The 23,802-nt window shown below is 40.3% G+C and overlaps 1 protein-coding gene across 1 annotated transcript in view; it reads right to left on the bottom strand.

Moving 5' to 3' along the window:
• Positions 1–15,892: 15,892 nt before the first annotated feature.
• Positions 15,893–23,802, bottom strand: part of npffr1l2 (neuropeptide FF receptor 1 like 2) — a 46,590-nt gene continuing 38,680 nt past the window's right edge. Inside the window, exons 2-3 of the mRNA XM_084946499.1 lie at positions 18,560–18,659; positions 15,893–17,039 (exon numbers count right to left, since the gene is read on the bottom strand). Coding sequence (XP_084802625.1) covers positions 16,034–17,039; positions 18,560–18,659 — 1,106 coding nt within the window. The 3' untranslated portion in view covers positions 15,893–16,033. The remainder of the gene's footprint in view (positions 17,040–18,559; positions 18,660–23,802) is intronic.

Raw genomic sequence — 23,802 nt, 5'->3', positions numbered from 1 at the left:
GTAGTTTTTCCCTGCATAATTGGTCAGAACTTGGTTTCTATAGCAACACACGTCTTGCTCTGGCTACAGGGACGGGCTGCAGCAGTCACATTAGACAGACACCCAGTGCTGCTGCTTTGTTTGTGGTTGTAGCTGAGCAGTGACTTTTTTTCTACAGTGCCTTATAATACAAAAAATAAAAAAATAAATGTTTTCACCACTGAAACATGAGCAATATAACTGGGCTTCATAAAACCGTCAGAGTTAAACCCTTTGTGACACGAATCAAAACAGAACCACAGGAAGCTATCGAGTACAAGAACACATATAAATCACAATAATATAGAGAATATAGAGGCAGAGTTTTGCATTGTAAGCCACACGTATAGTTTGCAACATAGCTTTTGCTTCTCCTGAGTTGTCATCAGGCAATACTGACCACAAGAACACTTTTTTCTGACATCATTAATACATTCACAAAAAAATCAACAGTGATAACAAAGTCACAGGCCACTGCGCAGTAAACATCCTGTCCATGACATTTGAGCTAGCATGCTTCAATTCTAAAACACGTTTAGATTATTGAATAAAAAGTACACGAGTATGGTTACGCCGAGCTCACAACATGATTTCAAATTTATGATGCCGGGGGCCTTCTCGAGGCTCTTCTCAAATACTAGAACAGTTCTGTACATGTTGACAAAGGCATGAACGGGTAACACATTCAACTTGTACTACAACAGTGACTGTGTAGCAATAAAGATGGCATTAAAAAAAGCAACACGAAACAGAGCAAAGATCCAAAACATTCTAACTGTAACATAAAGTACTGTGCAAAGGTTTCAGGCACTGTTTCTCCCTTATTATCCTGCAACAGCTGCTGTAGCCCTGACAGAGATTTGGGGTCAAAACTACGACGCAAGTTCAACACACCCTGGATATTTTTCAATTTTCTTTACTGAGTGCAATCACAAGTCTAATTACTTAGTGCTACAGTTAACTAGAGAAAACAGTGGTTTGAGCCCACGGCACGACCATGTGAAATGACCTTGTAGGTTGGTTGCCTTTGAAATAGTTGCTTCGAAGACAGGGACCAGGTCGAAGACCACTCACAGTCAGAGTGGGTTTGATCTGTCAAGATGATGATAAATCATCAGTGAGATGGAGTCACTCTGCTGTCAGTCTGCTAGCAGTTTGCAACTAAATTGGGTCAAGTTGGGTCAAGTAAAAAAGTAACCCCTAACCCTATTTGAATCCGTAACAGCAGTTATGTGCAATTTGTTTCCAATAATATGGCAATTAACTGAGATAAACCGTCAACCATGCAGTCTGTCATGCACATAGACAGAAATTCACATTAACTACTTATATTCAAAGTCCAGATCTGAAGCAGATGGACGGGTCTAAAGCTACATACATCACACTAACAATAATCATGAATGAATGACAAATATCAAAAATACGATAGCAGCTACAATAAACACAGCTGTTGCAGCCAAACTCAGGACACAAAGGAAATGCCAGCAGTGTGTGAATCTAATTGGCAGAGCTGCACTGAGACTTAAAAGGTGTCGTTAAAGTGCAGGTCATTCATTGGTGTACAAAGGCCTATAGAGCTTGGAAATACAGACTGGGTGCAGTCTTCCTCCACAGCACCAGTCCTACTGAAGAGCTGGCCTTTTCCAATAACGAGCGTGACCTCTTAAGGAAGTAACTAGCAGCTCCTTCCTTAAAGGAAAATTCATACAGTGTGTGTCAGTGCTTGATTAATATAAAAAGATTATCATGTAACAGATTAATTAGACCACCACCAAAAGTAAGGATTATGGCACAGCCTTAAACGAGCAATATCACTAAATACTAGAATCACTTTTTATGCTTCTGCAATGGTTAATCCGCCAGTTTACACATGCTTTTATTATCAAAATGACATTTCTAATGCTAAAGTATAATTACTGTTGTTATGCATGAATTTTCCTATTTAGCCTAAAGCAGAAAAAAATAGCAAAGCACATTATTATTATTATTATTATTATTATTATTATTATTATTATTATTATTAATTTAATAAGATTCCAAATTACAGTTAATTACTTGCATTCCTTAATAGAAATATTAGTTTTGGTGTGATTGTTATCCTTGATTAATTTCTGATTTCTAACAAGTTTTTAACATTGTAAGCAATTAGTAAAATTTATTTACTCTCTCTACATTTGTAGACATCGGTCTTGCTTCCTCTACCCACTTCCATACGTAGGAATGCAAATTGTAAAGAATCAACCTTTTTAAAACAGTGTAATCAAAGTCCATTTGCTTTCAATGTATGATCTCTAGATGAAAGAAGAACTCCACATAGCCTGTACTCATGAGAGTGTAGCCCAAGCTGGAGAAATCAGGGTTCGACTCTGTCTGTCTGCATATAAGCTGTATTATGAAGCACAACACATGATGTGACTCAGAAACAGTCACATCATGTCAGTCTGAGGCTGCTCTGAGCCCACTGGGGCATCTGATGATGTTGTTTCCAAGATGGCGCGGCCACGTCCAGACGCCTTCCTGACCGCTCCGCTCCGACTATCCACTTTTCTTGTTTTTTACTTATTTTTTGCTCTGGTTTACATCCCAAAATCCTCTAGTCTTATAGTATACGACAGCGGATCACTTGTAAACATCGGTGACAAGGTTGCACATCTAATCTTGGACACTTTTAAACCCGACCCTTCCTGGCCGCCAGAGATTCTACGCAGCGCGGAGAACAACAAAGGACGGGCCACTCATCCGAGGCGCAGAACAAAGAAGCGCTGGGGGAACCGCGCTGGCATTAGGAACAGACTGAGACAGCAGGCGCATCGCGCACCACTGCCCAGTATCCTACTGGCCAACGTACAATCCATGGAGAACAAGCTCGATGACCTAAGAGCAAGGGTCACCTTCCAACGTGACATGAGGGACTGCAACATTCTGTGCTTCACGGAGACATGGCTGACCCCCACCGTGCCGGACCGTGCTGTAACTCCGTCGGATTCATTTTTGTGCTCCGCGCGGACAGAACGGCAGAGTCGAACAAAACCAAAGGTGGAGGAGTGTGTTTCATGGTAAACAGAAAGTGCCAGGAGCATTTCTACTCTCTCCAGCGGCTGCTCGCCACATCTGGAGTTCCTGAGCATTAAGTGCCGCCCTTTCTATCTGCCCCGTGAGTTCACCTCGGTCATCGCCACGGTGGTCTACATCCCACCCCAAGCGGACACAGGTATGGCTTTGTCCGAATTACATGATGTGCTGAGCTCGCTTCAAAACAAGGACCCGGGCGCAGCCCTCATTGTAGCAGGAGACTTTAATAAAGCGAACCTCAGACAAGTCATGCCAAACTTTTACCAGCATGTCTCGTGTCCAACGAGAGGGGATCGAATTTTGGATCACTGCTACACGCCATACAAGCAGGGCTACAAAGCTGTCTCACACCCGGCTTTTGGAAAGTCTGACCACAACGCCATCTTCCTCATTCCCCAGTATAAACAAAACATACGGAGGGAAGACGTAACCACGAGGGAGGTAAAACGGTGGACTGCCCAATCAGAAGCTACGCTACAGGACGCACTCAACGACGTCGACTGGGACATGTTCAGAGCATGCGCAGTCGACATCAACGAGTTTACGGAGGTAGCAGTATGCTTCGTCAATATGCTAGCGGAGGAGATTATCCCCACTGCGAGAGTCACCACATTCCCAAACCAGAAACCGTGGATGGACAGATCGATCCGCACTGCAGTAAACGCCAGGACCGCCTCCTACAACGCGGGTCTCGCCACTGGCGATATGAGCGCCTACAAAGCAGCCTCATACGGCGTGCGGCGCGCGGTGAGAGATGCCAAATGCCGGTACCGGGAGCGTGTGGAGTCCCGCTTCCACCAGGGCGACACACAGAGTATGTGGCACGGACTACGCACCATTACAGACTACAAAGCCAGGGACACTGCGCCGATCAACGCCGACTCTGCATTCACCAACGAGCTGAGTCAGTTCTACGCCCGTTTCAAGGTTAGCCAGGCGGCTAATGCTATCTACCGCCTGAATACCGAGGACAGTGACGTCATCAGCGAGAGACCGGTGACCAGCATCGCGGAGCATGACGTCCGAGCGGCATTGAGGAGAGTGAACACAAGGAAAGTGGCGGGGCCAGACGGCATCACCGGCCGTCTGCTGCGCTGCTGTGCTGACCAGCTAGCAGGTGTGTTCACTTACATCTTCAACGAGTCCCTGGCGAAGTCTGTGGTCCCCACATGCTTCAAAAGATCCACCATTATCCCTGTGCCCAAGAACAGCAAACCCTCATCCCTGAACGATTACCGGCCAGTTGCACTGACCTCGGTAGTAATGAAGGTGTTTGAGAGGCTGCTGAAGAACATCATCTCCTCCTCCATCCCAGACACCACAGATCCGCTGCAGTTTGCCTACCGATCCAACAGATCCACAGAGGATGCCATCGCCCACGTCCTGCACACCACCCTCAGCCACGTGGACAAGAAACAGGGTAACTATGTGCGAATGCTGTTTGTTGATTACAGTTCAGCGTTTAACACAATAGTGCCCTGCAGACTGTTCACAAAGCTCAGGGATCTGGGACTTAACAGCCGTCTATGTGCATGGGTGTTGGACTTCCTCACTGGCAGAACTCAGGTGGTGAGGGTGGGTAGATGCGTCTCTAACAGCATCACCATCAACACAGGAGCACCTCAGGGATGTGTCCTCTCGCCACTGCTCTACTCCCTCTACACTTCAGACTGTGTGGCCACCCATGGCTCCAACACCATTGTGAAGTTTGCTGACGACACAGTGGTGTTGGGTGCCATCTCCAACAACGATGAGGCAGCCTACATGGATGAAGTGAAGAATCTGGCATCATGGTGCCAGGACAACCACCTCCAGCTGAACGTCGGCAAGACCAAGGAGCTGGTGGTGGACTTCAGAAGGGGTCAGCACAGAGACTACAAGCCCATTATCATCAATGGAGCTCCAGTGGAGAGGGTGCAGTCCTTCAAGTATCTTGGTGTCCACATCTCCTCAGACCTGACATGGGCTGCCCACATTCAGGTCCAGACCAAAAAGGCTAGGCAGCGCCTGTATCACCTACGACAACTGATTAAGTTCAGGGTCTCTCCAAAGATCCTCAGGATTTTCTATACAGGCGCTGTGGAGAGCATCCTCACACAGAACATGACATCGTGGTTTGGGAACAGCTGTGTGAAGGACCAAAAAGCTCTCCAGAGAGTGATCCGTACAGCAGAACGCTGCTGCAGGATTGCTCTCCCCCCGCTTCAGGACACCTACACTAGGAGATGCCGGACTAGAGCAGCGCAGATACTGAAGGACCCGTCCCATCCTGGCAACAAACTGTTCCAACTTCTGCAATCTGGTAGAAGGTTCCGCATCATCCGGGCAAGGACAGAGAGACTCAAGAGGAGCTTCTATCCCCAAGCCATCCGGGCCCTAAACACACACACACCCGCCCTCTCACATCATCTATAATTGACTGAGACAGGACTCTCTTCCAGACACTCTAAACCAAGGCACAATGTACATTCCAAATTCCTTTAATTTCAAATATGTTTATATTGTCTATTCTGTAAAATAGTCAGATGTCTATTCATATTAATGTACAGAATTCACCTGCTTGCTGCTACTACTGCACATTCACCCAATGTATATACTATTTATATATATATATATATATATGTATATATATATAATGTTCTTCCTCTACCCCCCCCCCCCCCCCTCCCCATTTTTGCACATTTCGAGGAGCGTGTCAGGCTACATTTCACTGTGTGTTATACTTGTATAACTATGCATGTGACAAATAAAGAACCTTGAACCTTGATGCAGGTTTTCACTATGCTAAGTGAAGTTTTATCCTTTTATTTCTGTCTATATTATGTTAAATATAATGTACTCCATAAACTCTAAGCTACTGTAGTGACACTGAAAACTCAAAGTTGAGCCTGCAGTTAATTCTTAAACTGATAATCCAACTCCGAATTGGTCTTTACTTAAATGAACAGAGAGAAGCGAGTGAGGCTAAATCCTTAAAGCTTGTGTGATCTCAGATGCCCTCATGTGTGAATTATGCAGCCAATAGTGTGGTGCATTTACCATTAGCAAGTAGGCATCATGTTTGCTGCCTCTTATATAATCTTGGCTCTATCCTCTAGCTTTCCCTCGCCTGATCCACACAGACTCTTTCCAGTAGAATGAACGTGACAGCTCTGTGCTACATATAACAGATAACTAATGTGGAAAATACCCCGACCTGATTCACCTCCAAATTGTCTAAATTTCACATAGTGGCTCTAGGCTGTATATAAAAGACATATTATCCAGGACATGCCGTCATGTGAAAAAGACAATTTTCACAGGACTTGAAGTAAAAACTAAGTACTGTTTCCATAGGAACAAAGAGGGTAATTAGGGGGGGGGGGGGGGGGGGGGCGCAGAGCCATTGCAGGGGGGCGCGGTATGAAAAGGAAAAAAAAAAAAACAAAGCTTGGACACTGCTAGCATGGGGCGCCTCCACAAACGCAAATCAGGAGATGAAGAATCGCTGTGCTTCCCAAAAAAAGTTTGGGAACCACTGTGATAGACCGTGTTCTGACTGAGAGATTTGTGAAAAAACAAAACGTACAGCTCTGCTATCACTTCTAACATAAATGAAGACAGAAAACTAAACAGCATTGACTTTTGTAGGGTTACTGAAGTTGGACTAGCTGGTATATAATGATGTGCTACGTGATCGCTAACGATATAGCAAGGTTAGCATAACCAATACAGTGAAGCTGTAGGATGAGAGCTAACTTTTTTCCTCTCAATAAAACGTTAACGTGAAGGTTCCCAATGGTTAGCGACAAATGCAATCATATGGCAGGATGCTGTAAACAGAACAAACCTTAGTCAGAGAACAACTGAGATAAACTATCCACAATACGAGGTTAGTCATTAATATAATGCTACAACAGTAGCTGTGAGAGAACTCAACATTAATGAATCAATGGTACAGAAGTTGAGGAAGCAAGAAGAATGAGTAAAGTTTGGCTTATCTGACTGTTTTGTTTCACTTAATGTGCCTTATGTATGAAAACAGACCCGTTCATCAGCAGTGCACCTTATAATCTGGTGCCCTTATGGTCTGTAAAATACAGTACTTGCTTTAATTCAGTTACTTTATTGCTGCTAAAGGTGGTTCTACAAGCTTTTGAATCATGGGGTTGTGAGAAACGTTCCTTTGCACAGAACTGTAGTACATTCTTTCAAATGGCCAGCAGGAGACGACATCTTTGATTGCAGAAAAGAAATCCAATTGCATAAAACAAGTCATCAAGTTAGAGACCCTATCGCTCGCTTTAATTAATATTTAGTAAACACTTTCCTGAAGACTTTATGGTCTCAATCCCTTGTTTTGAGTGTGAAATAATTCATCATGATGTTCATTTAGCAAATTATGGTCCCATTTAGAGAAAAGATGATAAAGCACAGTGTAATTTAGGCCCTGATTACCTTGTGATGAAGAGTTTGCTACCGTATGAGTGAAGTGTCCTTATCTTCTCAGTCGGATCCACTTCTCATTAAAGAAACTTAGTGATGACACAGTAATGATGTCCATTTTAAGTGTAGTGAAGAGATGATGTTTGGTGATGATGATGTCTTAAAGATCTAGGGAAGTCGAAACATAACATCCTTATTTTACCCGAACCTTTGCACAGTACAGCATGTGTAAAGATAAACTCTCCTTATGTTGCTCTTTGGTTCAGGCTCCTGTGGACAACATTTGTACAAGCACACATGTTTTTATCCACATATTTCTATAATAATGGTGATATCTTTCTTGCTGTAGAGGATCACAACGCTTGCATATTTACTAGTTAAATACGTTGCTCTAAAATACATTCTTTTCAGATCAGACCATCATCTGAAGGATTTAACAGTGGTATTTTTTTTAATATATCACAGTCTGTAACCAAGCACCTCTATTCTACAAACGACACTAGATATTACAAAGCATTAAGACTGGATAACAACATATGTTCTGAGTCATGAAATTAAGTGCTTGACTAGTAACAGTAAGAAAAAAAAAAACGTTTTGTGTTGAAATGAAATCTGATTGGTTTGTAAAAGTTTTTAAAATAATTTTTATAAGTCACATTAATGTAACAACCTTTGAGTTACCCAAAATCTTTGTTAAAGTGATGCCGAATATCACACACAAAAACCTCAGCTATAAGCTTACAGCTTATTAGCCCCATGATGCTTTAGTGAGGACGTCTGAGGCTGCACATCACAACATCGCCAGTAAATTCTCACTTTAATTTACTCCTATTGGTAAACTTTATCATCAACTTTGCTGGTGATTTTAACAGTTGCTTGCAAACTGAAAAATAATGAGTGAGGAATCACTATTAAACTATATGTGTTCTTTCATAATCTTACGTGTTGTGACTGCACAGTGTTTAAAGGGGATCCAGTGATTTTAGTAATGTTTGTTTTTTCCATATAACATGGGGGGAAAAAAGTTCTGCTCATATTTTAGCTTCATGCTCTCTTTCCAAACATATCTGCCAAAAATATAATTCAGTCAGGACAAAGATAATGAAAAAAGATTGATGTATTGATGACATTAGTGCACCAAAACACTGATAAAACGGTAATAAATGGACTGATTCTTATATAACACTGAGTGATGTAATGGGATACATGCAATATCTTTGCAATGAACAGCAAACTGTCATAAGGTGTCAAAAATATGCTGCCGCTGGCTACATACTTTGCATAAGCTGCTTACATTCAGAGTCCAAAAAGCAACTCATAGATCTGAAAATTCTGAAATTCCTTTATAAATAGTTGCTACAGAACAGAAATTTACATGTAAAGTGACATAGGCACTATTAAATAGCAGAGCAACCAGAATATAACCAGATGGCAACCAACTGAGCCAAGTCCCTACTTCAAAGAGGCGGGTTGCACACGGGTTGCAGAGGAGTCTGCAGACCGATGCAAACTGATTGTAACATATTGTCTAAGTTAATAAATCAGACACCAGTTATTTGCAAACCTTAGCCAATCTGCAAGACTGCAGTTGTTTGGAGACAGGTTGCTTCCCACATGTCTGACTTGCCTTAACATCTGAGCAACAGCTGGTGGTAGAGTAGGTCATCTACCAATCTACCAATCAAAAGGTTGGGGGTTTGATTTCCGGCTCCTCCAGCCCATGTGTCGAAGGTTCCTCGGGCAAGATACTGAACCCTGAGTTGCCCTTGTCAGAGTGTGAATGTCAGATAAGAAACGTCTTTAGATATAGATAAAAGCACTGTATGAGTGTGGCTGTGACTGGTGAATAAGACCAGTTGTAGTAGAAGTGCTCAAATTGGGTAGAAAGGTGCTATATTAGTACCCGTCCATTTATCATTTACCAAGCAGGCAACCCATTGTTACGGCCCTGGGCTTTGGAGGGAGTGAGACTGCCCTTTTGTTTATGCAAATCCAAGTGTGCTAGGACTCGTGGAGGATTGGTTACTGGGAGACCCGTTTAAAGTTTGAAATTAAAACCTTTTACTTTACTCAGTTTTGTGTGGGGGGCTTGTGTATGTTACTCCTTCCCTGACGCCTAGCAGAGGGGGTCGTAACATAAGTCACCTTTCTGTTGAAAGTGGTCAATTAGAGGCTGAGGGTTTTGCACACTCAAACTCAACCAGCTGGTTGCCTTAACTCTTGGCAACATTCATTGCAATGAATGGGCAACCAACAATTTTTGTGGTTACAAAGGACATATGTATATTTTTCAACTTAAGGTAATTTTTAGGTTACAAAGCCAATTTCTTCTAGCTACTTTCTGTGCGTAAAAATCAGTGGAAATCCCCTTTAAACTGAAATCTATATTTTCAGAAGAAATACCAGCTTTCTCCCAAGAAAAACAGAAATGCTATTTTGAGCAAGTAATCATTTTTAAATAATGGCCACAGCCATAGTCATAGTCATAACACCATTAAGTTATTTGCCCTGGAGCAGATAACAGCAGGAAACTAAAGTTAGCACATCTCACATTCAGTTTGTTCTATGCTGTTCGTTCCTATATAAACATCTAGCACGAAAAGGCACAACGAGAGTAATGCTGCATTTGTAATAAAGCGACTGACTGCAACGCTGTGGCGAGAGGTTTGCTGTGATTGCAGCAACACTGCATCACACTGCATTCAGTTTCCCTGTAAGAAAAATGTAAATATGAATCTGGCCTTGCGTCATTATTCATGAGTTTTTTAAGGGAGCTCCTCCTCTTTAATTGCTGCATTTTAGAGAAACCGAACCACGTGCAAAGAAATGCATGTTGGGTACTTTTGTCATCCACATCGGCGGTATCTCTTTCTCTGTTGTTTTACTTCAGATGTTGCGCAAATTGTGATTAGTACCATTTCTAGAACTCGTTTTCTGTTCCACTTGTGTGATTTTATTTTAGTTCTTCAAAGTCAGTATCATCTTCCTCCTCCCTCAATATATCTGTGGTTTCATTTAATATCACATTCACTTCATATTATTTCACTTAATTTGTGGACGTTCTAAGGTTAGCCTGTAGTTATAACAACTTCCATTTGTTTCACCGGGGGCACACTTTCTGCTCGGCTGGAAAACCATCAGTTGCCAAAGGCAGCTGATTAGAGCCTTTGATACTGATTCATTCACGATCACCACTGTCAGCCTCGACAATCTAACATTCACACCTACCTACACACAGTAATTGGCTTAAGTGTGTGGGGGCGTGCAAGAAAGCAGCTTTTTTTTTCTTTTACTTTTGTCTCCTGTGATGTAGTTTTTTTAAGCATAACCGCAGTTTTTAGCACATTACAAGATACACGCTCCATCTTTATCAGCTTTACTGGCATCAATCACCAAGACTAACCACTGATTGGAAAATATTTGTAATGACTTTCTAATGAATAGAAAGCACTTCAGCATATTAGAATGAGATTATTAAATTGTATTTGTGCTTTTTTCATTTATCATTTTATGCCACTTAAATGTTTTAGAAGTTTCATAGTAGTTTGAGGTAGTTGACCAGTAGCTTCCAGTATGAATCTGAATTTGCTTACATTTGTACATTTGCATGATTGCGGAGGTAGGATTTTGATTGTTCTTTAAAGGCAGTTTTTCAGTGACTGCTGGTTGCCTTCCTTTAAAATATCCACGTTTGCTAAGAGGTGCAAAACTAATACACTGAAGTGTTTTAGATATTTTGTGGTGTAGTTTGTCATTCATAATCATTCACTGACGCCTATGCAGCATCCTTTATGCTGCACTTTTCCCTCCATTTGATGCGATCTATCAAGATAATGTAATGTTTTATTCTCATGTACTGTTTACACAAAACCCTAGGCTACATGGAACAAATTTCATATCACAAGATGCAAAGCTGAGCTATATTAACTGCCAGATGATTGAATACAAAGGCTAACACAATATCTAATCTGTCTTAGTTTATCTTCCAATATTTTTGGGGGGTGTTTCTATTAATAAGGCTCATAGTGGTTTGTTTAAACATGTTAATTTTCACTCTGGTTGTTTTATCAGATGACTAATATTTGGCTGTTGTGCTATATCAGTTTTGGGATAAACAGGCTAAGTGTACAAAGTGCAATGAAGAGCTGAAAAACTTTTTTGCAACAAAAATGTCTTTGTGTGCTCGGCACAAAGGCTGGATGATGAGATAAACAGACAGAAAAAAGGCTATTGGTCTAATTCCTACTTCAAATAAATACAGACAAAATACCGACCAAGCCTTATGACGGCAAAGATCGTGCATGGATCTTAAATTAGGTCTGTATATTTAACCTGCATAAATACTGGCATTGTTATGGCATAGAAACTGAACATTTAACAGTGTTTCCTGAAAACCCTCTCCTGTCTGATCATTTCCTGATAACATTTACATTTACAATAATTGATTACACAGCGGTGGAGAGTAGATTTTATCAAAGTAGATGTCTTTCTGAAAGCGCTGTAACTAAGTTTAAGAATATAATCCACCCACTGTTATCATCTTCAATGCCCTGTACCAACACAGAGCAGAGCAGCTATCTGAACGCTACCCCAACAGAGGTCGATTATCTTGTTAATAATTTCACCTCCTCACTACGTACGACTCTGGATACTGTAGCTCCAGTGAAAACCAAGGTCTCTAATCAGAAGTACCTGACTCCGTGGTATAATTCTCAAACACGTACCCTAAAGCAGATGACTCGTAATCTGGAGAGGAAATGGCGTGTCACAAATTTAGAGGATCATCATTTAGCCTGGAGAAATAGTTTGCTGCTTTATAAGAAAGCCCTCCGCAAAGCCAGAACATCTTACTATTCATCACTGATTGAAGAAAATAAGAACAACCCCAGGTTTCTCTTCAGCACTGTAGCCAGGCTGACAAACAGTCAGAGCTCTGTTGAGCCAACCATCCCTTTAACGTTAACTAGTAATGACTTCATGAACTTCTTCACAAATAAAATTTTTATCATTAGAGAAAAAATTACCAGTAATCATCCCACAGATGTAATATTATCTACAGCTACTCTTAGTACCATTGATGTTAAGTTAGACTCTTTTTCTCCAATTGATCTTTCTGAGTTAACTTCAATAATTACTTCCTCCAAACCATCAACGTGTCTTTTAGACCCCATTCCTACAAAACTGCTCAAAGAAGTCCTGCCATTAATTAATTCTTCGATCTTAAATATGATCAACCTATCTCTAATAATCGGCTATGTACCACAGGCCTTCAAGCTGGCTGTAGTTAAACCTTTACTCAAAAAGCCATCTCTAAACCCAGCAGTCTTAGCTAATTATAGGCCAATCTCCAACCTTCCTTTCATATCAAAAATCCTTGAAAGAGTAGTTGTCAAACAGCTAACAGATCATCTGCAGAGGAATGGTTTATTTGAAGAGTTTCAGTCAGGTTTCAGAGCTCATCACAGCACAGAAACAGCTTTAGTGAAGGTTACAAATGATCTTCTTATGGCCTCTGACAGTGGACTCATCTCTGTGCTTGTCCTGCTAGACCTCAGTGCAGCGTTCGATACTGTTGACCATAATATCCTATTAGAGCGATTAGAACATGCTGTAGGTATTACAGGTACTGCACTGCAGTGGTTTGTATCATATCTATCTAATAGACTCCAATTTGTGCATGTAAATGGAGAGTCCTCTTCACACACTGAGGTTAATTATGGAGTTCCACAGGGTTCAGTGCTAGGACCAATTCTGTTTACATTATACATGCTTCCCTTAGGCAGCATCATTAGAAGACATAGCATACATTTTCACTGCTATGCCGATGACACCCAGCTCTATCTGTCCATGAAGCCAGATAACACACACCAATTAGTTAAACTGCAGGAATGTCTTAAAGACATAAAGACCTGGATGGCCGCTAACTTTCTGCTTCTTAATTCAGATCAAACTGAGGTTATTGTACTCGGCCCTGAAAATCTTAGAAATATGGTATCTAACCAGATTCATACTCTGGATGGCATTACCTTGGCCTCCAGTAACGCTGTGAGGAACCTTGGAGTCATTTTTGACCAGGACATGTCCTTCAACGCACATATTAAACAAATATGTAAGACTGCTTTCTTCCATTTGCGCAACATCTCTAAAATTAGAAATATCCTGTCTCAAAGTGACGCTGAAAAACTAGTTCATGCATTTATTACTTCCAGGCTGGACTACTGTAATTCATTATTATCAGGATGTCCAAAAAACTCACTGAAAAGCCTTCAGCTAATCCAAAATGCTGCAGCAAGAGTACTGACAGGGACTAGAAAGAGAGAGCATATTTCTCCTGTTTTGGCTTCCCTTCATTGGCTTCCTGTTAAGTCCAGAATTGAATTCAAAATCCTGCTCCTCACATACAAGGTCTTAAATAATCAGGCCCCATCTTATCTTAATGACCTTGTAGTACCATATCACCCTATTAGAGCACTTCGCTCTCGCTCTGCAGGCCTACTTGTTGTTCCTAGAGTATTTAAAAGTAGAATGGGAGGCAGAGCCTTCAGTTTTCAGGCCCCTCTTCTGTGGAACCAGCTTCCAGTTTGGATTCGGGAGACAGACACTATCTCTACTTTTAAGATTAGGCTTAAAACTTTCCTTTTTGCTAAAGCATATAGTTAGGGCTGGACCAGGTGACCCTGAATCCTCCCTTAGTTATGCTGCAATAGACGTAGGCTGCCGGGGGATTCCCATGATGCATTGAGTTTTTCCTTTCCAGTCACCTTTCTCACTCACTATGTATTAATAGACCTCTCTGCATTGAATCATATCTGTTATTAACCTCTGTCTCTCTTCCACAGCATGTCTTTTATCCTGTCTTCCTTCTCTCACCCCAACCGGTCGCAGCAGATGGCCGCCCCTCCCTGAGCCTGGTTCTGCTGGAGGTTTCTTCCTGTTAAAAGGGAGTTTTTCCTTCCCACTGTCGCCAAAGTGCTTGCTCATAGGGGGTCATATGATTGTTGGGTTTTTCTCTGTATCTATGAAGCGCCTTGAGGCGACTTTTGTTGTGATTTGGTGCTATATAAATAAAATTGAATTGAATTGAATTGAATTATCTTTTGATGTGGTCACACGTCTTTGTGGTTCCACACGTGATCAGCCAAACCTTTTGGTAGCAGGGCGAGGACAGACGACAGGACCTGCTTACCTTATTGGATGTTTGTGGTTCAGATACAGGAAAATAATATGAAAGTGACCAACAGAGATGGGCAGTAACGCGCTACTTGTAACACGTTACTGTAATCCGATTACTTTTTTCAAGTAACGAGTAAAGTAAGGGATTACTATTGCAAAAACGGTAATTCGATTACCGTTACTTTCCCGTAGGAACGCTGCGTTACTGCGTTACTAAAACCGTGATTTTTTTGCGAGAATGTCTCATGACAGTGACATAAGCGAGTGCGACGTTCGTGACAACAGCTGTGTGCAGATCAACAGTGGATCATATATCCAGTGCAGGAGAGAGTGTGAGCATGCAGCGTTTAAAGCATGGAAGTACTGACCTTATTTTGAGTTTGATTCCATAAAAAGTGACAAAAACATTAGTGTCCGTTGTGCGTGGGAAGAAAACTTCTTTTTACAGCGAAAAAACCCCCTAAACTTCCAAGCAAGCGGCGAGTGCATTACGAGGTAATGGGAAATTCACAGAGAAACTCGCGGATTCTTCCACTGACCGCTGCGACACACCTGCCCCAGGGTAAACCTCCGCCTACCCACTCCTGCTTTACAGGTGAAAATAGAGCAAAAGGACCGCTAGTCTTTGACTTTATTTATTTTCTGCTATGTTTTACTTGCATCTGAAAGAGTGAGTGTAAACAAAAAAAAAAAATATATATATATTTTATGTGCTGGAATGTGCAGAAAATAGGTTTAAATGTTAAACAAATTTCTTCCAGTCAGAGAATGGTGCATATAATTAAATTTTTTGCTTGATGCATAAAGTTAAAAGATTAAAACTAATAAAACAAGTTTTAAAAAGGGACTTTTCAATTTGATTACATTTTGTATGATGGATTATGTAGAAAAAGTAGAATTGGGCTTAAAGATCTATCGCTTTATTACCTATTCAGGTTGTAAATCGTGTTTTTAAAAAGTAACTAAGTAACTAAGTAATTAATTACTTTTGAAAATAAGTAATCAGTAAAGTAACGGGATTACTTTTTTGGGGAAGTAATCAGTAATTAATTACTGATTACTTTTTTCAAGTAACTTGACCAACACTGGGTCAGTGACCAATATAGTCAGATTGTCTTTGGTTTATGGACTGGGAGAAGTGTTAGTTAGTCCTGCTGTTATTTTCATTTCAACTCCTAAAACTTCTTTTAATTGTAGAAAATTAACGTGTGTACTCTCCAACCAATCATTTAAAGTGTAACCATATTTAACCTGTGACATCAGATAGTTAATGACTGTCCTTCATGGGGCGGTAGTATAACAGTATGGCTTTGTTTCGGGTTTCTCTTGCTAGCACTGTAATTATTCAGTTATCCCACACCTGATACGGTGAAATTGCCAGTGAACTAACTTTTTCTGATTCTTCTTCATTACTGCTTTTCTTATTGACAGCAGTCATTTCGAACTCTTGATCCGTAAGCACCCTTCCCGAGTGAACCACCGCACACTCGACTCTCGCACTCCTATTCACCTCAGCCGTGTCATTCAACTTGTTGTCATTATGGACTCGATTTCTTAGTCCCAACACAAAATGGTTGTGATTAACAACTTCTCTAGAAACAGTACCTTCACAAGGTGCTTGCACAGACCTTCTTTTCCTCCTCCACCCAACAATTCTGCTCCACAGCTGGCTCTGCACAACGCAACAAAAAGGCCTGGACTTGCATATCGCCTCGAAGCCCCTCTTAAAATTCTCATTGTAGTAGCCATAGATGATGGGGTTGACGCTGGAGTTCGAGAAAGCTAGCCAGTGTGCGAAGGGGAAGATGTAGCTGGTCAGAAGGTCCAGCTGGTTCCCATCCAAGTCTGCATAGTCTGTTATCATCATGAGGGTCCAGAGAGGCAACCAGGACAACATGAAAAGCAAAGCTACCACAATGAGCATCTTTATCACCTTTATCTTTTTCCTTGATACCCTCGGATGAGCGTGTCTCCTGCTTCCTTCCTGGACTGTAGCATTGGCCAGGTGCGGCTCCTTGTTTGCAAACACAGAAGAACACAGTTTGACTCCAATGCTTATGTACATCAGTGAGATTACTGTGAGGGGCAGCAGGTAGATGTGTGCAAACAAAACCACTGTGTAGACATTTCTCATCCGAGGGTTGGCAAAGTTTTCGTAGCAGGTGTACAAGGGCAATGTCTGATTGAAGTTGTTATTATATATCATGTAATGGAAAGGGACTTTCTCCACAGTCAGGGCAACTACAGCAGGACACATGAAGGCCACAGCTAACACCCAGATCGAGACGATGGCTAATTTGGCAACGAACACCGTCAGCTTGGGTCGTAGTGGGTACACAATACAGCGAAACCTGCAGTGGACAAGGAAACAAAAGAAGCATTGTTATGAATTAATGAAATAAACTTGTGGGTTTTCAGAGATAAATATCATAACTTGTTTAATTAAATTTTTTCAACCCTGTGAGATAAATCCATTACATCACAACTGTTTTACAGGAAGAAGAAAAGAAAAAGTGTAAATTGTTTCCGATGTGTCATTCCTATGTAAAAAGTCTGTGGTTGTATATCAATTGCATTGAATTTTTTCACGTTTGTTAAAAAGTAGTTTCAGGTATGAAATGATTTCCTAGAGGTAGAGCATGCAATACTTTCAACTTCTGGCCAACAACTTTCTATTCCAAGGTAGTAGGCAACCTGTCTCAAACACTTGCGGTCTGACTTTTACCGACTGCAGTCTTTGTCAAACTGGCAAAGGTTTGCACATAATTAGTGTTTAATTTAAAAACACAGACAGACTGTGTATTGCATTTGCACATTTTGCATTAGTCTGTGCAAAATAGCACAAGACACATCTCTCTGCAATATGGGACTTGACTCAACTGGCTGACTACTGGTTGCATTCTGGTTATTTCTATATGAAATCAAGGTTGTCCTAAAAGCAGTGTCCATTTAATATTGCAGTTCAGTTGCTCTCCTGCAGAAACTGCATCATTGAGGAGGAATTTTAGAACTTCTTTTTCATATGTATGTCATTTTAGTTGGATTCTAGTTGGAGTAGCTAATTTGAATTTCTGTGAATGTAGATGACAACACTCATCTCAGTTTTTGCTGATTCATAACAGTTAATTGATGTATTATCACAGACAGATTTTATGTCATTTTGAACTTAACTCCATTCAGTCACAGACCTATTATCAGACTGACTGCGTCTGCTTGCCATTTTGTTGTTGTCTTAATGCACCAAGGTCACGCTGAAGATGACAAATGAATATGAGTGGATGCAGATCTGATCTTCATTTTCAAAAAAACAAAAAACAAAACAGATTTCAAAGGCAACAGGATCACAAGTTGACTGCACATCCTTGCATTAATGTTGGTTGCAAGTTCCTAGAGTGATCTTAGCAATAAGTGACAAAATAAAGCTTTTAAATATTTGGGTTTTTTGTCAGTCTGGGTATGGCTGGTTGGACTGTCCAACTTAAATGTATAAGTAAAAACAACGGCGTTCCCAGAAAGGTTCGGGTGCTCTGTAAAATGTAAAAATAAAACTGAACGCAGTGACTTGCAAATCTCACAAACTCACATTTTATTCACAGTATAATACAGAAAATGCATCAAATGCTTAAACTGAGACAATTTCACATTTAATGGAAAATATCAGCTCAATTTGATACACTTTTCATACCATCATTAGGCCAAAGGTGTATATTTGTCCGCTGCTGTTAGTAAATAGTATTGTTCTAAAATGAAATAGGAATAGAGCAAACATTGCACCACTAACATTATTAGAATTTTTATATATTTGTCCATTAATTATTTCTCTGTTATTGTGTTATATTCCATCAAGAACCAAAGAACAATGTGCACTTACCTTTCAACAGCAATAGCCACAAGGGTGAAGACTGATGCAGACACTGACATGCCCTGCACAAAGCCGCTCATCTTACACACAGTGTTGGAGAAGGGCCAACCTGTTAAGAAAGTAACATCATTGGCAATACAAGGAAATAACTGTCCCAGTGATTTTAGAAATCCTTAACATCAGTCTGATTATATTGCTGCAGGAAGAATATTGAGGTTGGCAATCAGTTTTTAGACTCCACGCTGTACAATGTTGGACAATGCCATGTCTTTGTTGTCGAACGACAGTAGACACACAAATTGAGATGTGCCATTTAGAATGGAAGACGTATCCGTTCACATTTTTCTTCCTTCCGCTTCACAGTGATTGTTTCATTTTTCAGCGGAAGCAGAAACAGAGTCTTCAAACACAGCTGACAGCGTGACTATAGCCTCCCAATTTCTTTTCTATGATGAACGGCAAATTGCTCGAATTGAGCGTGATGGGATTGTAGCCATGGGCTGGTGTGCTGAAAAAATTTGAAATCAATTGACAGTGACCTCGGGGTGTTGGAAAATTGCAGCTCCATAGGCAAACATTTCCTGTCAAATAATACTGTACCTTCCTCACTCCATTGCACACCATCAAAGGACAAAGGAGGGGGGAACAACTAAGCTGTAGTGCCTCTTCACCTCACTGTGCAATTACCTTTTGTGCAATACTTTTTGTTAATAGTCAACGGTGCAATAGACTCCATACTTGAAATGTGCAATCCACTTGTATTTTTATTTTTATTTTATTCCTATTTATTCTATTTATCCCCTTTGTATATATATATATATATATATATATATATATATATATAATATTCTGTAACTCTATAACTTCTGTCGGTGCTGTGCTTATTTGGAACCGAATTTCCCAGAGGAACCCACCCGAGGGATTAATAAAGTTTTATCTTATCTTATCTCTTATCAGGCAGAGCAAGTGTGAGGTGCTAAATACCTCTATGATTATGGACAGGGGCGGAGCGTGGGGGTGGCTTACTGGGCTTAAACCCGGGTTGTTTTGTCAGAAGCCCGGGGTCTTTTGGAGTGTAATTTTTTCATAGTTAGATGCCTGGCTGACAACTGTATAAAACAAAAAGTACACACAATATTCGAAGCACATAGTGCACACTGTGGGAATTTACGACTGTGCGTGAATCCCCCCTGATATTGGTATGATCCGAGCTCAGGCACTAAGCGACTGAGCGAGAGGGCGGGGCAGCTGCTGCCTGTGAGTGCGCTGTTGGAGAAACGGAGCCAGCCATACTAAGGAGAGCTTAAGTTTGACCAGGTACCAAAGCAAATCATTCGTACCGTACAAATAATGTAAATATGACGGTGTATCACGAAAGATTGATATCAAACTGATCACTTGACCAATATCACGTTACTTACTCTTCAAGTGAATCAACAAATGGCGAAATGAAAAGCTGAACAAATGCTATTTTTTTAGGGAGTCTTAGCTTACATGTGTTTATTTCATATCGGTTTCAGTTATGTACTGAAATATAAGAATGGACATTAGAGGGTTCTTTCAAAGAAAAAACTCAGGTAAATGTTATTTTATATATTATGCTTTGTATGTTGTTCAGTATATTTCTATGCAAAACAAGAGGGATTTCAGTACACAGCAGGATATTCACATTTGTAACCAGATATTTACATACACTTTAGGGAGAAAACATAAAACATTTTTACTGTACAACATCAATTTAGAGTAAACTTTTGTTTTAGATAAATATTGAAATATCTTTTGAATTAGCTAAATGTCAGAATAAAGAGAGAGAGCTGTCTATTTTTTTATCACTTTGATCAAATTTAGGAGTACATATACACTAAGTTTATTGTTAATTAATAAGAAAACTCCAGACGATTCCATTCTGAGCTGAAGAAGCTTCTGATAGGTTAGTAGAGTCCATGTGAGTAAATTGGTGGCACACCTGTGGATGCATATAAGGCAAAACACAGAGCCTGTTTCTTTGAAATGGGAAAATCAAGAGATATCAACCAAAACACCAGGAAAAGAACTGTGGAGCTCCATAAGTGTGGCTCAATTTTGAATACAATTTGGTGCCATTTACAATTAAGAAATACAGATAGTTTCTCTCTTTACTCTTAAAGTTAACAAATATGTTTTTTATATTTATCAATCTAAAAAAATAAACATTTAGTCTGATTTGATGTTACAATTAAAAAAGTGTTTGTGTTTTTATCTGAAGAGTTTGTAAATGTCTGGTTTCAACTGTATATTTGATGATTGTCTGCACAAAGAGGGAGAGAGAGGAACAAAGAGGGAGATGGAGAATGAGGACAGAATAGAGATGAACAAGAGCAGGTGAGACACACATGTTAGTCAAATGGTTGTTTACCAAAAGTATCACCGTATCACAGGTACTCATGTATCGCGTACCTAGTGTTTCTTTTTAGGTTTGCTATTTTTCAAATTCTACATTTATTAAGTTATGCAGGCTTGTTTGCACAACAAGGCTAAATAATTATATAAACTGTTCTCAATCTAAATAGTGGACTTTGGTAGAATTAAAAAAAACAAGTGTAGTGCAGGTCTATGATGATTTTTAGTGCTACTATCATCTAGTTCTGATTCTGGTTCTGTCTTGGTTAAGTCCTCAGTAGTCCTGATTTTTAACTGTTGTAGTCCTGTTTTAATTCCGGATCAGTCCTCGTGTCTTGATGCAGCCCCGACTTTGTTCTGCCTTGCTGCTTAATTAAAAAACTAGTTTAAGGTGTCCTGCATATATATATATATATATATTTTTCCCTATATGAAGTCATTGTTTTTTGAACAAAACTCAAAACAGAGCCTATTAATCGTTCAGTCATTTCTAACCCCCCCCCCCCAAAAAAAAAAAAAAAAAAAAAAATCCCACATGCATGCTACCCTTTAGGGCTAAGCCTCGGGTGTTTCAAATGTCTGGCTCCGCCTCTGATTATGGATTACAACAGTGCATAATAATGTTGATACTTTTCCAGCATTGTATGTAATTTCTGCAGGACAAATAAGCAGGTGAAATTTCTGAGTTCAAGCAAAGCTGCATTTTCTCCCTGCAGAAACTTGCTGTGGCTAAGAATCCATGTGTAAGAATGATCATTAGAGCTTATAGGCTGAAAATCCCAAAGTGCTAAAAATTAAAACAAGAAAACACAAACAAAAGATTTTGTAAGAAAAAAAACCCTTAGGGACAAAAAGGTGCGACAGAGGACAAAATATAAAAGAAACTCCAGTCAGCATTGTGAAATGCCGAGAAAGGATTTTTATTGTGAATTTAGGGGTTCACTGGCTTCTCCATCAGACCTCTTAACATAAGTTCATCATTTATCACTTTTTCCTCGGGTCATTTAATAATCAACACCAGAAACCAATCGTCCTAGATTCAACATACAGAATGAAACTTCTTCTCTGGACCAGAGCTCATTTAAAATGGACTGAGACAAAGTTGGAAACTGTTCTGCTGTCAGATGAATCAAAATTTTTAAATTCGTTTTGGAGAACACGAATGCCACGTCCTCCAAACAAAAGAAGAGAGGGACTGTCTGTTATCAGCAGATTTCAAAACCCTGCATGTCTGATGGTATGGGGGTGCATCAGTGTCTATGAAAACCACAGCTTGCACATCTGGAAAGGCACCATCAGTGATGAAAGGTACTGTATATAAAGGTTTTAGAGCAACATATGCTCCCACCCAGAACACTAAACTGCATTCTACAGCTATTGCAGCAGCATCGCCTCATATAAGAAGAGTCCAGGTGCTGAACTGACCTGCCTGCAGTCCAGACAGAGCAGCTAGAATCCTACAGTACTGATTGAATTGAATGGATTGTTGTTAAAAGAAGATGGCATGGTCCCTACTGTGTGATGCTACCATGAGCTGGCATTTTGTATAGTAAAATGGCTCAATTTAAACACTTATATGTTTTCAGTTGTGTTGCGATTCGGGTCCCAACTTTGGAATTGTGGATGGAGTTGGAGTTGTATGATAATAATAATTATAATAATGGCAATTCTTTACTGTATTCTCCCGATGGTTCTTGCACAGAGCTCACTGAGCTGCCACCCACACGTTCCACCTTTTGTCACTTCACCATCTGTACATTTAAACCATTGTGAGCAGCCCTAAAATAAAGACAATGACATCAATAGCATGGTTCATCCTCATTATCATATTATGAGACAAGTTCAGCCAATTCCATTCTGTTCAGTTCAAATTTATTTACATAGTGTCAAATCACAACAACTGTTGCCTCGAGGTGCTTTAAATTGTATATCGCAAGGTAAAGACCCTACAATATTAGAAAGAAGACCCCCAGGAATCAGACGGAATGAAAAGAAAATGTTGATTGCTGCTATCAGTTCAGCATCTTGTGAAATAATCAGTCAGGCTGCTGTAAAATTTAAAAATAAAACCCGCAGTAAAACTTGCATCTTGCTGTTTGGTGGTGGACACTGCTGGAGGAATAAAGACCCATCGATCAGCAGGCTCATTGCTATGCATCTCCATTCACAAGGTGCTTTGCAAAGTCTTTTTATGGTTAAATGCCATGCAGAGCATGAAATAGGGATCCACATATGCATTTAATTTATAAAGGGGAATTGTCTGCAGTTTACATAAACCTGATTATCCTTTGACACACAGATTTTAGTTTCTGTGCACATATACACTTCTAGTATGGTCCCATGTGCTGTTTTGTAAATGAGGCCCCAGGTCATTGTTTTAATAAGGCATCATCAGAGTCACTGTCACACACCATTGCAACCAAACCACTACAGGAGGGGCTCAATCTCTCATAGTATAAAACACAGAGGACAGACACTGAGTCACACTAGGCTGCAAGGACAACATACTCGCTGTTGGTTTACGTTGATTCACAGCATACTGCTATGTGCTTAAAGTGAAATGCTTATGAAAAACAAAAACTTTTCAGGTGGTGATGATTTATCACCGTGTTTGACACTGGTTTTAAAGGCATCTATAGTATTGTGTGCGATACAAACCTGTAGTAGATGGAGAATTTCATTATTTTCATTCATGGTTATTCATGCTTTTATTTCATCTCGCTTAGATTATTGTAACACTCTTTTTCTTTGTTTGAGCAAAAGGAATCTTGACCGTCTCCAGTTAGTCCAGAATGCTGCTGCAAGGCTTTTAACAAAGACACGAAAAAGAGAGCACATTACACCAGTGTTACGTTCATTACTCTGGCTTCCAG

Source organism: Perissodus microlepis, chromosome 12 (assembly GCF_051167445.1).
Source record: "Perissodus microlepis isolate ML-2025 ecotype Zambia chromosome 12, ASM5116744v1, whole genome shotgun sequence".
In the NCBI taxonomy this organism is placed as follows: domain Eukaryota; kingdom Metazoa; phylum Chordata; class Actinopteri; order Cichliformes; family Cichlidae; genus Perissodus; species Perissodus microlepis.
The sequence above is the reverse complement of the archived record's forward strand: the minus strand, read 5'-3'. Positions and strand labels throughout refer to the sequence as shown.